Source organism: Salminus brasiliensis, chromosome 16, assembly GCF_030463535.1.
Source record: "Salminus brasiliensis chromosome 16, fSalBra1.hap2, whole genome shotgun sequence".
NCBI classification, from domain to species: Eukaryota; Metazoa; Chordata; class Actinopteri; order Characiformes; family Bryconidae; genus Salminus; species Salminus brasiliensis.
In genome coordinates, this window is record NC_132893.1 from 18,771,255 (window position 1) to 18,788,375 (window position 17,121).

At 38.0% G+C, this 17,121-nt stretch overlaps 1 protein-coding gene across 1 annotated transcript in view; it reads right to left on the minus strand.

Moving 5' to 3' along the window:
• Positions 1–17,121, minus strand: part of rxfp2a (relaxin family peptide receptor 2a) — a 122,315-nt gene that overhangs the window by 64,597 nt on the left and 40,597 nt on the right. Inside the window, exons 3-7 of the mRNA XM_072659121.1 lie at positions 15,226–15,306; positions 14,930–15,035; positions 12,172–12,243; positions 3,816–3,887; positions 1,191–1,262 (exon numbers count right to left, since the gene is read on the minus strand). Coding sequence (XP_072515222.1) covers positions 1,191–1,262; positions 3,816–3,887; positions 12,172–12,243; positions 14,930–15,035; positions 15,226–15,306 — 403 coding nt within the window. The remainder of the gene's footprint in view (positions 1–1,190; positions 1,263–3,815; positions 3,888–12,171; positions 12,244–14,929; positions 15,036–15,225; positions 15,307–17,121) is intronic.

Below are 17,121 nucleotides of genomic sequence, written 5' to 3' on the forward strand. Positions count from 1 at the left end.
CAAACACTGTTTCAGCCTTAGTTTTTAGACAGATGGTCTCGCATTTTCTTAATGAATTCTATGTTGAAGAGCTCTTCAGGCCCTATAGCAGAAAAGCAGCCCCAAACCACATCGTTTCCACCTCCACGCTTCACAGCTGATATGGGTTCCTGTGCTCAAATGCTGTGTCTGGTTTACGCAAACTGTGTCCAAATAAGTTAACTTTGGTTTCATTTGTCCAAAGCACATTGTTCCAGATATCCTGGTCTTGGACTAGATGGTCTCTGAAGAATCCCATGAAAATCAAACGTGTGTGCTCTCTTTCTGATTGCAGAAGCTATGCTTTCATGAGCAACCTGCTCATCCTGTGATGACATTTTAGGATTGCTGGAGACATCTTTACACATACTGTGTTCTGTTGTTGGCCTGAAATTGCTAGGACGGTCTGACCTGGCCATGTTGGCAATTGTTCTGTTTTAAGCATGTACAATGTTATTTCAGAAGACCTCAGAGGGCTTTTTGGATCTTTCCATGATAATAACACTCACTTTACCAATCAAGAGCAAACCAAACTAAATGCCTGAGGTTTAAATAGTTCCTCCAAAAACCCTCTAATGATGTTCTAACCATCTGAGGCTAATGTGGTGCACCTGGTTCTAATTTTAGGCATTTGAAGTAGTAATAAATGTAAATGTAAAAAAAAAAAAGGCCAATCAGTAAACAGGGGCAGGATTCAGGAAGGTGTACCCAGGTTCAACAGGCTGGTGTTTGGCCAAAAGTCTAAGACAGGCAGAGAAATGTTTGTCTCCGTCTCAGCCCTTATAGAGCTCTATCCCAATGTGTTCAGCTTGATGACCCTTGGACCTGCATGAGACACCCTATAATCACTCTTGGCCCAACCTTAACAAATGTATTTACAATTAAGTTTAAAATTATTATTTTTTGGTGTATGTCTTTTCTGATAAATACATTTGGTATCAATTAAAATCTACATTAATTCATGAATCTCACTGGTGCATCACATCTGGGAAGAACTGCATAACTGCATATATTACAGTTTTTATTGATTTTGATTTGCCTGTATCAAAAAAAGCTAAATATGAGTTGTTACTGAGGAGGATTAAATGCACTTAAACTTTAAACATCTATTGACCTGCCATTTTCTATTACTGCTATTTGACTAAAGAGAGATGTGTTGTGTGGGTACTCACAGCCACTGCAACTTGTGAAGATCTCTGAAAACACCATGCCTTAAGGTTGTTATGTAGTTTTGGCTGAGGAACCTACACAGAAGAACATACCTTGTGAGGAACCATACAAAAACATCACGCATAATAAAATGCAGGAATATTAATCAAATATTGACTTATGACTAATAGTAACTTTATTTATGTGGCAAGCCAAGGCAAGTTCATTTATATAGCACACTTAACACTTCACATAAATACAAACGAATCAATACAGCAATAACAAGTATGAATAAATGCATAATAAATAAATAAATAAATAAATAAATACAAATGTGCATAAAATAAAAAAAAAAACATACTATTAAAACTAATGAAAAGACAAATATAATATATATAAATATATACTGTATAAAAATAAAGAATATATAGTTTATATAAGTAAAGTGGGGTGTCTTAAAGCTGAACTTTAGATCCAGAAAATGAAGAATGTGTTTAGCCTGGATTTAAATACAGCAACATTTAGGACACTTAGGCGCTACTGGATGATCTGTGTTTATGGATCTATTTGGCTCAATTTGGGTTATATTCTTTAAACATACTGACACTGAAAGGTTTCTAGGCCTAAACCAACCACTGCTATAAAGACTAGGAGCAGCACTTCTAAAAATCCATTCTGCAGCTCACTGGCTGTAGAGCTTTTAGAACTGGAGTAATATGCTCTGTTCTCCTTGTCTTGGTCAAAATCCTCTATGAGGGAAAACCAGTTAAACAGTGTATGGCTCGCCTGCAGCCCGAACATATTGATACAAACGTAATAGCCCCTCCAGTTTGTACAGACATCCCTGTAGTGCTAAAAAATACAATAGTCTGTAATAAGCATTTCTGTGGTAAGGGGTTAAGAGGCCAATGCATTAGTCAACCCTGCTGTTGCATGGCTCAACATACAATTACAAAGTATCGCATACTAAGGAATTATACACATGAATATGAAGAATAATTTAAAGACAATAAATAAATATACAATTACAATAAAACTGCTTGTATTAAAATTTATTAAAACTCACTGTGAGCATATATTTTTTGCAATAGAAGGGTGTGCAATATCAATAAGGGTTTTTTTTTTTATTATAAATATGTCCAATTGTATTATATCAAAACCTTACTCAACAGTAAGGGGTAACAGAAGACAGAAGGTGAAGGGCATTCAAGAGAAAGATCTAGGTCAGAATATTGAAAAGATTGACTGCAAGACTGTGGCTCTTAGATGTACTTTGAGCAGTATCAATGTAATTTGTTTTTTAACAGAATATACTATAATACTATGCTACACCTACACAAACTGTATTCAGACTTCCCCAGACTTCTTTGTTTCAAATGCAAATCAGAGACAATTAAATGTGGTCATAGTTGTTGGCATTGCCCTCTTCTTGTAAGTTACAGGCAGGCGGTTCACTCTGTAACGAAATATACTTTCAAACAGCACTTTCTGGTGGCCCTTTAATTATGAAACCGGTTTGTGTAATTGCAAATTATGTTGGAAAAATTTGTTCTTCTGTTTTGGCCTACCAGGGGGTGGGGGTGGGGGGGCACTGCACAAACAAGCACAGGGTAAAATGGTAATGTGGGCGTTTCATGTAGTTAAGCAGGTTCAAGTTGAACATGCTATTAGTCACTTCCTAACCTTCCTATAGAAACGTGTGAAGTTTGACAGTAAAAAATAAAAGTATTTGTAATCTCCCTCCTGGTACCTGTAATAGAGTATTTAAGTATTTAAATAACTCACTCAAAAGTGTGACCACAAAGTGTGACTCTCCTCTAGCATCTCTGAAAACATGAATCTCTCAAATACGAACAATTAAAAATTAACCTATTGCCTTATATCACAACTGTCCTGTTTTTGGAAAATCTCTTGGGCCTTAAATTTGTACCCAACCATACAAGGCTTTCAACATGTTAAACTATCTTAATGTTAATCTGCAGTGTTTCATGTACCTGGCAGAAAAACAGATGTCTTAGCAATTTAGGCTATGTCCTTCATTACTTAATACATCCAAATGGCAAATATGTAAAGATTTAAAATAACAAAATAAAAAAACATCGCTTTCATACTAAGAAGAACACAAAATGTAATCCTTTGGGCATGTTTTCCTAAAGCGTTTTCCGATTTTCTAGTGGACTCTTTGTTTGTCCTGCAATTTTAGCCATGAGTTATAAAACATGAGTCAAAGTGGGGTTTCAGACTCACTCTAACAAAACAGCCTTTGGCCCCTGTCTCATCAAAATCCATACTTACGCACACTTACACTTAATGGCCTGAGCAAGGACAACTGGAAAAAAGAAAAAAACGACTAGTGGACAACCAGAGTGCATTTTAAGGAAAGAAGTTACTCAACAACTTTCTGTGGTTTGAGGCATGATTTGTTGGCGATATTAGCCTTTGACTTCCAGCACACAAACGAAAGAAGTGAGCTTCAAACACTGTCTTGTGGTTGATGGACTGCAATTGTAATGAGGGGATAATTGTGTGAATTTATTTCTTGGCTCATCCAACCAAATGTTGATACAAGACCCAGACTGTGGAATCGATTATGGCAGAACGCCAATATCATTCTTTCTTCAAGTTGTTGAAGGATAAGAGGCACTCACAATTTTCTCAGTTTGGATAGACCACTGAAGGCATGGCTGGACACTGTGTGGATGCTGTTGTTTTGAAGAAATCTGTGGAGAGAAAATACTGCAAATGAGTCTATACAGAATATGCAGGGAAAAAAGATAGAAAACTATATTTTACATGTTGAATTATAAGACAAGCAAGCATCGCCAATGCCAGTCAAAGAAAGTCCATTTCTTTTTTTTTTTATTTAAAAATTAACTGGTAAAAATATTTAAAATAAAACCTCACTGTATTAACTTCAAATTTTAAAATTAACTTTAAAATCTTCCCTTTACAATTTTGGAGACACAAGGACTGCACAAAATAGCTAATCTAGGGTAAACTGGCAGATCAGACCTAAGACACAACAGGTTTGACCGCATACAGTGAAATAAATGCAGCCTGAGGATAGAAAGGTATTTTGTCTTGAAATGTTGTATCCTAGATCAGAGGGACAGGGCAGAGGTTGGTTACTGTCATGTGATGACACAACAGGTCTTAAATACTAGGAGAAAAAAAAATAATGGTAAAGCCTGACTCATTAAAGAACTTGCACTAAATGCATTAGATGTTTTCACATTTGTCTCATTCTCTAATGACATATTGTCTACAGGAAATGGCATCATGATTTCATGCTTGCTGTCAGGAGGCAGCTTAAGACAAAAACATCTGACATAATAATGGAAGCATAGGGACCATTCTTTACCCAACAGTAATTACTTTTGGGAATATTAATTCATGTAAGCCCACAGGCTCTTTTTGGTCCACAGGAAATAATGTTGTGATTCATGCTCACAAGTAACACTGTAATCAAAGACACAAGGAATGTATATAGTAATGGATTTAGTCATTTAATTACTGTCCTCACTTTTGGTCAGCACTAAATTTGTACAGCTAAACCACAAAAACAACACCCAGGTTCAACACAGTCTATAAGCTACTAGACTGTAATGCCTCTTAAATGTGTAGTCCAGCAGCAGATCAACTGCTTTATTTCAAAAGAATAAGTTTATAGTCATGTAAAAATGTTAGGCCACCCCATGATCCTTTTTAATTTATTTAAGTATATGGGCATTTGACTAAACCAAAATTTAAAAACTGTAAAATGTAATTTAAATGAATACAAATACAAAATCATTGTGAGGAAAAAGGTAAGACATCCTATGCTCTAATAGCTGGTATTTCCCCCTTTGGCTCAAATAACTTCATAGATTTTAGATGTCCTTTAATGATCGACCCGTCTCTGACATCAACTGGGAGAAAGCATTTTCCACTCCTCCATGCAGAACTCTTATAGCCTCAGAAAGCTCTTTAAATCTCACCATGGTAATAACACTCACTTTACAAATTAAGCGCAAACCAAACTAACGGTCTGAGATTTAAATAAGACAGACTCCTCTAAATCCCCCTTTAATGATGTGGATCACTAAGAAATGTGTAAATGTATTGGAATGGCCTAGTCAAACCCTAGACCTTAATCCAATTGAGAATCTGTGGTCAGATTGAAGATACCATGAAGAAACCATGTAACTTGAAGGAGCTGGACCACTTTTGCCATGAGGAATGGGCTAAATCCCAGTGGCAAGATGTGGCAAACTCATAGACACTCATCCAAAGTGACTTGCAGCTGTAACTGTCGCAAAAGGTGACTCTACAAAGTACTTTCTTTGGAGGGATGAATAGGTATGTACATGTTTTCTGTTATTTTGTCCTATTTGTTCACAGTAAAAAAATATCAAATGTTCAAAGTTGTAGGCATGTTCTGTAAATGTAAATGAAATTAAATGAAATGCAAACACTGAAATAACCCTATTTTCATTCCAGGTTGTGCAATGTATCTGCTTACATAAAACAATAGGATAACACATAAAGTTGAATATATAAAATAAGATACAGAAAAAAAAAAAACTTTTTTACAAGCACTTGATTAAAAACAAAAATCTCTGATTGGTTAATTCCCTTGAATATTCATTAAGCTGCCAAATGACCAAAGAAATACCTTCTTAGCTGATAAAGTTGATGAAACTTTCCACAATAAACAGGAGAGGGTATCCTGACTGGGTATAAGAGGAGGATCCACTAAAGGCTCAATCTTTGCCAGCAAAGCTGTGTCACGAATGGTGGCTCACCACTTTGTGCCAAACATAGTGACAGAATTGTCAACCAGTTCAAAAGGAACATTTCTCAGTGTAAGACAAGTGCAAAGAATTTAGGTCTTTCACCACCTACCGCACCTAATATTGTGAACGGATTCAGGGAGTCCAGAGAAATCTCAGTATTATTAGGACAAGGCCACTGCAGAATGTGTGTGACCTTCGAGCCCTCAGATGGCACTGTATCAGAACCTGTCACATTGCTGTGATAAATACAGCCATTTTTGGCTCAGGGCTACTTCGGAACATCGTTGTCACTTCACACAGCAAGAAAAAAACGCTACCTGAAGCGTCATCACGCAAGGAGAAAGCCATATGTCAAAGCTGCTGCAACGAGTTCCCTGGACCCGAGCTCGACAGACAGAGTCCACATTTCAGCTTCTGTTCTCGGAGTTCTCCTAATTATGTTGGGTGGTAAAAAAAACTGAGATGTTCTTTGTACTTCTGTCAGTTAAATAAAGGCTTCAAATTAGCAAAACTGGGGATTATAACTGCTAAGTGAAAACATGCGATAATGGTCACTACATCTAATGATAATGGTATGTAGTCAGTGAAATGAATCAGTTCTCATATTTTATGGTAGCAGTATGCTGAAGATGGGTTTTTCGCCCCTTATGAAGTGTAGTGTTTCTCAACCCTGTAGGTCCTGGAAGCACAGATCTGCACATTCTACTGCTTTCCCTTGTTCAACACACCCACTGCAACTCTGAAAGGGCATTTGTTGGGAGGGCTTGTGTTGGGAGCAGGAAAAAAACACTACATGTACAGGGCAGGGTGCCTCCAGGACCAAGGTTGAGAAACACTGATCTAGAGAAATAAAAAACATATTTGAATCTCTGAAACTTTTAATTATGGGTTAGAGGATTTAGTTTAGCAATTTCAACTGATTATTTTGCTTCTAAATCTAAAACTTAGATAATAAAAATATATGGACGTCTATTCACAGATCTTTGATGATGTTTATGTTGGGGGATTGTCAGGGCCATGGCAAACCTTCAGCTGGCACCCTTTGAGGAACTATTGTGGTATTAGAGGTATGTATAGCTTTATTATCCTTCTGCAGAAGCCTTACTCTTTTTTTTATCTCAGACCTTTTAACAGATGTAGCAGTGTAATGTTTGCTTCCCGAGTTTACTGGTGCTTAACTGGATACATTTTTCCCCAAACCAGTAAAATTTTCCCTGTGTCTCTGGCTGCAACACAAGCCCAAAGCATAACTAATCCACCTTTTTAAAATGAAATTTTGCACCTTTTTTCCAGACGTACCGCTGCTTATTGCGGCCAAAAGGTTCTATTAGAGTCCACAGGACTTTTCCGAATATACATAAAAATTTACTTAGATGTTCTTGGCCATATCTTCTGCAGGGTTGTGCACCACCACTCCAAAGTCTGCAGTCAATCAAGGGGTTTAATTTCCCCTTTCAGCAATCTTACGAGGCTTATTTCACACAATTAACCTGTGTGCAAATACATCAATGTTAATTTTTGCTTCTAAAGCTACAGTCCGAATCTAGCGCTGATATTAATTCTGCCCTTTTAAATCCATCGACAATAGCTTTGCTGTTCACAGTTATGTATGGATGTACGTTTTTTAGTTGAATGGCTTTTTTATGCATTCCAATGCATTTGCAAGGAGATCAGGACATTAACAAAACAAAAAAACATGCTGATAGTGCTTAGGGAAGATGAAAGAAGTGCAGCGTTGGATTTGTTCTGACATAAAGCTTGTTAGCAGACATAAAACACAGATCAGCATATTATTTATTTATATTCGCTGACGTTATTCAGACAGGATCACTCTGCAAAATATGATTAGACTATTAAAACAGTATGTCCTGTATTGCACAGTTTTGTTCAAGTCATTCCAGGACTAAATCAGGACTAAATCAGGTGTAATAAGACCGAAAAACCAAAATTGAGTAAAATATGACCTGATTTGTTAAGAGGCAGAAAGTTAAAGATCAAATATTTATTTAATATTTGAAGCAATATTTTTTTTTTTATTATTTTCATCTTATGGTTACAGTACAGTTAGTAACACCCACTTCAGCAAGTATCACAGCTTGCAAATACTTTTTGTAGCAGCTAAGAGGCTTTTATTTCTTGTTTGCTGGATTTTAACCACTCATCTTTGCAAAACTCATCTTTGCCACTCTTGCATGAACTGCTCTTTTGACTTCTATCCACAGATTTTTGATGATTATGTTGGAAAATTGTTAGGGTAATGGCAAACCTAGCTTGCACCCTTTGATGAAGTCCATTGTGGCATTTGAGGTATGTATTGGATCACTATCCTTCTGCAGAAGCCTCCCTCTTTTCACGTTAGGCCTTTAAACAGATGCAACAGTGCTTCCAGAATTTGCTGGTACTTCTTAAACCAGTTTAATATATTACCTGTGCCTCTGGCTGCAGCACAAACCCAAAGTATAACTGATCCACCCTTTGCTGAAGAGGTGTTCTTTATAAAGAAATTTGAACCCTTTTTTTCAGACATACCTTTGCCTATAACAGCCAAAAAGTTCCATTTTAACTCTACCTGTCCACAGGGCTTTTCCAAATGCATATCTGGTCATATCTGTATAGGTGTTGTGTACCACCGCTCCAAGTCAAACAAGGAATTTGACTAAATCAGTCCCATCCTGCAACTGCACTGCAGTGTTGAGTTTTCTGGTCTTATTACACTTGATTTTGTTGAGTCAAACAAGGAATTTGACTGGCCTTTCTAGCAATCTAACAAGCAGTTCTCTTTTAGAAAGTGTTCTTGGTCTTTTAGACCTCAACTCAACCTCTACAAACATCCATCCTCTCTGTTAACTGCCACTTCTTAATTACATTACCAACTAAGGAAATCTCCTCAATGCCTTTTCCTGCTATCTTTTCCTTTGTTATCTTTACTTAATGCCTTTTCCAGAGTGCTACAGAGCTGCTAAGAGAAGCCATGGCTGCTGGTTGTTGGGAAAATGTTTGAGGAGTTAAGAGTATTTACAAAGCTCTTGTAAATACCTGGCCTTTGCTAACAATGACTATGAACCAACCTTATCTCGATCTCAATCATGAATGCAAATAAAACTGTCGCAGCAAAGAGCCTTGTGTCTGTCTTACAGTTCTATGTTCCTGCCCCCCTTTTTTTGGCTGGATATGTAGTGAAAATATGATGAGTGAAAGTAAGATAAATAGAGCTTATCCATTTATCTGTGGCTGCAATAAAGCAAGTAGTGTGTCAAGTACACATCTTCAAAAACACAATATCAATATATAACAATATATATTTACATATAAAATAGTGAACTAAATGTATACAAATGTGCATTACATGGTACACTATGTCTTGTATGATACCTCTGACTAAAGACACTATAAAATGTGTTAAATGTTCTATGGAACCATTCTAGATTACACTCTGAGTGAGTCTGACTCTCAAATGTGAATCCCATTTTCCACTCTGGTCTCAAGGAATACATTGTTGTAACTAGAGGTTCCCAGGCTATGAACGTGTGAAATTACTTCTGAAGGAATCCTAAAGGAAACTGTCATCGCACACTCAAACTGCCATTGTAGACTGCATAACCATAACTAGCATGTGCTAGTAGAAACATCAAGGAATTCAAAATGAATGTGGAGATCTTCAGTTGCAGATATCCTGAACTAGTCTTGTGTTTTACATGTTTTTCCAGGCCTTATTCTAGCTGTCTTATTATTTATTTACTTTCGTTTGTTTCTGTTTTACACCATCCAGATGGCCGAATGGCAGTAAGAGGAAGGAGGTCAGAAATGGGAGGACCCATGGGACACAGCATCCGTCTTTGTGAACTATTCTCACCAACACACACACACACAGAAATATACACAGCATGTGATAAAGTCTAACATCTAGTCTCTACAGACAGTAAAGTTATAATTTCCACAAATCAATGAGCTATTAGAGCTGGGGGGTTGCAAAGTGGACATTATAAACTAGACATTATCACTCTGTTTCTACATGCTATGTCCAAAATAATTACTGTGGCACACAACAGTTTCAACACTCCTGGCAGAAGACAAGTCCACTAAAGCCACTCAGCTAGCTACTACACCAAGTGGTGGGAGACAGCAAGTTTGCCAACTAGCCAGCGACAGCCCAAGGTACCGTCCTCCCTGCCAAGACAAATACACTGTGTCTGGAGCTGGGTGAATGGCTGAAAGCTAACGCTAGACTGACCAGAGAGGGAATGACCAGGTAAAATCTCGCAAGCTAGCTAGAAAAGACTCAGACAGGACAGAAGCGCTATCCAGTAAGATTCAGGAATAATTCCAAAGAAACTTTATTTTTGTTTCAGTGTTAAAAAGATATGCTAGGCTAGGCTAGGCTAAGCTATGATATGTGTCTACAGGCAGCTACGGCCATGTACTAACCAATAAAAAAAGCAAGCAAGTTCATTTTTGTTTTTCCCCATGAACCCACTATAAAAGGAAAACAGCATGTTTCATTCTGAGGGAAAAATAACAGGGTTGTAAATAGGCTTGTAAAATGGATATATACACCTAAAATACTAAATAAACACAATATTTGGCACATTTAATTCAAGATTTGCAAAAAAGTCCTATTAGGAAGTACTTTTTAGGAAAATGGTCTAAAGGCTTTTTTATTTAGTTGGTTTTATACAGTTTAGCTTCAGTTACTTTTTTAATAGCTGCATTTATAGTTTAGTTTTTGTTTAGTTCTAACTCCACTATTATTATCCACTATTATTATGAAAGCAGTATCCAAGAGACAATTAGTCCACTTATTACGTTCTGACCATCTGAGATCTTCTGAACATCCTTATCTCTATGAACACACACCAACATGTCTTCATGCTTGTGATGTCCCAATATTGCTGTTCACACACCACTCACTGAAAGCTCAGAGGGGGTTTGCTAGATCAGTATGATAGTCCGGAAGTGCATCACAGCACGCTTCTCATCATTCCTTATTAAAGATTATTTTATGCACGGCTACATTCCCTTGTACCATAGCTGGTACTAGCAGGTGCACATCTGCTCTAGTCAGAAAAAGCGGCTCATGATTCCAAACGCGGCTGTAGTTCTGTTCCAATGGGTTTACTGTTTTACCAAGCCAAAATTAGCACAGCAGTAAACTGAGCTCAGCTGGACAGCAAAATACACTTCTAAGCTCTATATAAACTATGTATTTATTATTTTCTATGCATTTGTATTTTTCACACACATACCTTGCATATACGAAATGGCAACTTCGTTTATAGTCATTTTGGAGCACTTCCCAAAATTGTGACACAATGTAAAGAGCAACTTCCAAATTCAAATTATGCCAAAAAGTGAAAAACAGCAAAAATGAAGATTTTTGTATGACAGTGGCAACATACTTATATTTTTAGCAGACAATTTGAATTCATGTACCATGCTAGGGGCAAAAATCTGAACATTATCTTAGAATTCACTCCTACAAACTGACACATCAGACATTCTGGCTCTTTATGCACTTCAACATTTCACTTTGATCTTCATCTCTGACACAGTTTAAGTCTAAAGTTATAAAACTGTGGGTTCTGGGAGCGGAATAGTAATCTCCAAGATCTTAAGAGTCATGCCATTTGAGCTTTATGTTAGTTTAGTTTTTTTTTGTCCCCCAGACTCATTCTCACTATCTTTCCCTTCTTCACTAATTTAATCCTGTCCTCAAGCTGTCTGGACAAAAGTCCTGTGGTTGAGTCACTCCAGTTGGTCCTGGATCAAAGAGAACAGATGCCTCATAAAAAGATCACACATTCTTGCACACACCAACACAAACACACGGACATACAGACACTGCAGTCATACACAAGAACTTGATGGTCTGCCTGGAGCTCTAATTACTCTCAACATAAAAGTGAAGAAGAGCAGGCAGGAGAAGAGAGAAGTCAGTTGGCTCAAGATCACTGCAGCATTAAATCCTCCTACTGTTGTCAAATACAAATTTCTACATTGGTTCACAGCCTCTGATCGAAATGTCTCTCTCTGCATGTCGCAAACTCAAGCCAGGTGGAATACGAAAATGTCTGGCTTATTGAAGGTCTAAGGCTAACATGTTCCAACAGGTCTCAGGAGACAAGAGTTCGTCTAATCTTTGGGTGCAAAGACCAACAGCCTTTGCTGTGATGAGTGTGCTGTAAATCTGAAGTGAACCCTGTAAATGGGTTGTTTTGCTGGTGACACTCACAGTCTCTGCAGGTCAGTGTACTTGGAGAAGACACGGTCAGGAAGCTCTCTCAACTCATTGCTCTTCAGGGACCTGTGCAATGACCCAGAGTCAGTGTAAAAGAGAAAAAAACTTGTTCTTTCTGAAATTCATTTCCAACATACAGCAAGTTGACCTGGAATTACATTTAATGCAACACATTATAATGCACCTTTCATTTAAATATCAAAAGACAAACTCATAAACAAACATCAATAATAAAAAGCCTAGTAAATTGTCTGTTTTAAGAGAACCAGGGGCGTTTTAAGCTTGGGGTCTACACTTTCTTATTCAATTCTTATGTGACTAATGTGTCAATACTCCAAATGTAAAATATAGGAAGTAGTGAGCACTAGGACCTGAGAGAACCACTGCTACTAAGACAGTTCATACTGAGAATACTGAACCGGATGTTGGCTAAAAGCTAAGAGAGGTAGTTACACAGTGAAGACTCTGCACAATATGAATATGTGGCAAAATATACAGTTCGTATCTGCTTGTTAACAAGCTACAGTTGTGGTCAGGAGTTTACATATACTCAATATGGACATGAATGTAATGGCAATATTAGGCTTTCAATTATTTTATGAACCGTTTCTGGGGCAGATTAAGTTTACAGAAAAAAAACAAGAATTTATGTCATTATAGGGTCAAAGTTTACACACACGTCCAACAACAGTCATACAGCACACCTAGGAATTGTTAAATGTGCAAGTTGCACCTTGATCAGACCCTTTTGGTAGCCATCAACAAGCTTCAGGCATAATTCTGGTTGGATCTGTCTATTCTTCTTGTCAAGACTTGAGGAGTCCACTCCAAAAGCTTATTCATTGTCCAAACGCCTGGCTTATGCATTTCACAATCACCTTTGATGTGTGTTCAGTGTCCTTGTCCTGTTGGAATACTCAATTGTGTCCAAGTTTGAAACGTCTAACCGATGACTTGTGGTTCTTCATTATTCCATCCACTTTGTCTAATGTACCAGTTCCACTGGCAGCAAAACAGCTCCATAGCACGCTATTGTTCTTGAGGTTGAATGCCTCACGTTTACTCTTTCAAACATATCTCTGGTCACTGTGGCCAAATACAAACTCCATCTTTGTCTCATCTGGTCAAATGTGGTCAAATGCAAACTTTTGTTGAACTTGAATGTGTCAATTTTTCTTTCATGGACTTCAGACTCTTAGTCAATGGCTTTCATACAGATCTGTGGTTACACCTCCCAATAACTAGTTGTTATGTACAATTGTTTGAATTGATGATTGGTTGCATAGAAAGTTTTCAAAAAACAATCCTGTCTTGAGTAAATCTACGATCATCATTGCCAGTTTTTCACTGATCTCCTTTGACTTTCCCATTGTTCTGTGGCCAAAAGCTTCCAGCTGTAGTCAATCACGGTTTCGAACCGGCACTTATGAGGCCAGGGTGAGTTAAAAGACATCCTGAAACTTTTCTAATTTTGACCCTGTATGTAAAATTATGACCCAGTGCACACACACAAAAAAAAACAGTTCAGAGAAACCACTGCAAAAAAATATGATGACTGTGTGTAACCTTCCGACCACAACTGTAACAGATATATGTGATGAGTCAGCTATTTAAGTAAACTCCAAAGATAATATAAATGTAAACAAACATTTCAAATATTTAGAAACCATCACATTAGTAGTCACTAAAGGTTACTGTTTAGTGAGTTCATGCCAGTGATCTCAATGCAATATTATACCTCAGTCTCTCAACCTGTTGACATATATATTACATTTCTTTAGGACAGATTGTTGCTTAGAAAGCCATACGAATATTTTGAAGGTCAGAATATTTAGCCAGCTTAAATGAAAATTTGGTCTGACTGATCTAAGCATTGAGTTCTTGTAAACCTAAGTTTAAGAACTATGAACTTACCTAACAAATACAGAATAAAAGAGAGAAAGGGGCAGGTCTGATCAAGTCTGACTATAATCTGTGCATTTGACTAAGGACCTTTGCACGCTAGGTCTGTTACATGTAGCCTTTATACTGGCAATCCAGCGTTCTTTTTGTGAGAAACTGCCTAGCTAATTTCTTCGACTTAACCCTGCACTGTGCTTATCGACTGCCATCTGGCTCGATCTCCCCAACTTGCATTGCATGTAGAGAGGATGTTAGCCTCCCAGCTAAGGAGCGTGAGGATATAGAGATGTTAGCCTTCTGGCTAAGAAGTAAAAGATTCATCTATTTATTAACTGGCGAATAAAAAACATAATCTGCTGGCATGTGAGAATCCTATGATCGAACAAGTACACCACACTACACCAAAAAGAGTCCTTGGGCAAGACTCCTAAGTCTACATTCGCCTACCCGTATAATACAATTCAAACGTTAGGTCTCTCAGGACAAGAACGCCTAAATGCTGTAAAACGTGCACCTCCAGTCTCTCTACGAAGGAACAGATAGAATTTTCTATCTTTGGAAGTATAGAGATCTACTGCATGCCTACTTAACCACTTATTGCTATTCTAAAACAGTTACGATGAAGAGATGTTTTGGGACTATTTTTATTTTTCCTGGGAAATATAGCTATATATATACCCTTCTAGTAAAGGCTTAGCCACCCACCTGCCCCCAAATCCATACATTTCTAGTGAGAATCATAACATAATTGTAATTTCCAAAAGGGCAGCCAAAAATGATCATTCTTGTTCTCCCAGTGCTTGTTCTGATTTTCAGTTCGAAATGTAACATCCCTGAAAAGAACACTTACAGCCAGCTCACGTTGGAGGACAGGATAGGCACAGCACGTAAGTTCACCCCCACACACTCGACTTCTGTCTTTGTGCAGTCACAGCTGTCTGGGTAATGCTGAAGAGCTACAGTAGAGCGGCATCCACACATGCACACACAAATACAAATTTAGGTTAATCTGTGTAACGACTTCAGTGGCTATGAGCTTTGCTATTCTGCTTCTGCTTCAGTGAAGCTCAAAAATTGACAGTCCTTCCAAGCACATGATCTGAAAAGAGTGAAAGAATGAAAAAGGGACAAGTGAGACAGACATACCGCATGCATCAGTAAGGTCCTCTGGTTCAGATTTCTTTGTAATAGTGCGATCAAAGATGTCAGCCCATCCACTGTTATCACCTGTGGGGAGAAAGGCAGAGAGAGAGAGCTAAGTGTTTTGCTTTTATTTGACTCAATCCGAGAAATCCTCGCCAGAGTTTGGGTTTTGTGACATTACACCTTGTTCATTTGGTTTGGTTCCAATTGGTTTCACACTGCAATGGCTAAAGTAAATGTTTCCTGAGGGTGTTTACTGAATTTGGTGGGGGTGAAAGCGCTATTTTCACAATTGCCTCAATTAGTGCCAAAAAAGAGCTCTTTTTTATTTTACCTTTACTATGTAAAACCCAGATACATTCCCCCTGAGAACACTTAAACATTTAAAGAGCATAAAACTGGCTGCAGAATGTATCTGACAAATTCATTTTCCCAAGTGATGGAGCGTTTCCTAGTCTCATGAAATGATTATATGAGATACATGCCCAAATAAATTAGGTCTGGTGTCCTTAAAATAGGATGTCTCGATATTAATATGTTTATTGAATAGGGGAATTATTTCAATGATTTTGTCCAATGAAGTGGGAAGGCATTCAAAAAGGTTAAAATCAGCCAAGTCTGGTGCCATTGGGATCTGGACAGAGTGATTCCATTGCTTGGTTTACAAAAACACCAAACTAGCAAATCTTGTCAAAGACTGTCATAAGTAGATGCCGTCTACTAGAACAATAAGTTAAATCAACTTAAATCAGGTTGAAGGAACTTATATAAGTTGTGTTGGAACTGTGAAACAAGCAAAAGCATGAAAAGGAATATAGTTTATTCCTTATACCAATTTTATTGTTATTGTTTCAAATGAATAATATGCCATAAACAAACTGCGTACAGCAGTATTAGCTTTCTTGATGGTAAATAAGACAATCCTGAGTGACTTCCTAGCAGATCTTCTAGGACAGTGGCTACTTTGCTTTGTTTGTGCTGCAGCGCAGTGCAGTTATTCAGAAGCAGCTGCTTTGGAAACAACAGACAATTGTGTATATCCCCTAAAGCCAGATGAAAAATAGTGTATGAGAAAATATGTAAAGTAGAAAAGTATACATTGTGATCTCAGTCCGGGGATCGGCTGAGTCGCATGACTGGAAAGCCCGGCAAGCGCACGCACAGACCACGATGCAAAACCACCACATTGTCTTTTATTTACACATTTGCACACACACACACACACACCCTACTGGCTTAAAGAGGCCACATAGCCTTTAGCTGATTCTCTGCTCACACACACACACACACACTTTAGCTGTGTCCTTCTGGTCCCTCTCCAGCTCTCTCAACTCTCTTTCAGGGCTTTGTCCGCTCTCTTTTGTGTGTGTGAGCTGGGGTATTTAAAGGGGCCGGGAGCACCGGGAATGTGACCAGGTGAGAGCTCTCAACATCAGGTGGCGTCGAAACACGGCGGCTCCGCCCCTCATCCTGTCACGATACAGAAGTAGTAATAGCGCAGTTTTCTTCACCCTTCTGCTATGCCTCACCAGCCTCTCACTTCTCTACCTGACAGCTCTAGAGATTACTTTTACCATTACGTACCATATTACTACCACCCTCTTTACGAACTCCAAATCTGCAACGTGTGGAAATTTTACACAATATATATACTGTCCAAATCAGCACATTTGGTTGCTTGCTCCTCCATTTCATCTAGCTCTATTTTTAACCCTGCATAAATACATATCCTGTGCTGCTTCCTAGAAAAGGATGGCTTCCCCCGTTTCATTGCTGGCTCCTCTGAAGGTTTCTCCATCAGTATTTCCCCGTTTCCCTAGACTCATTCATTAGGGTTCTTACAATATGCATATTAATATACCCTGATCAGCCAAAACTTTAGCATAACTTACAGGTGAA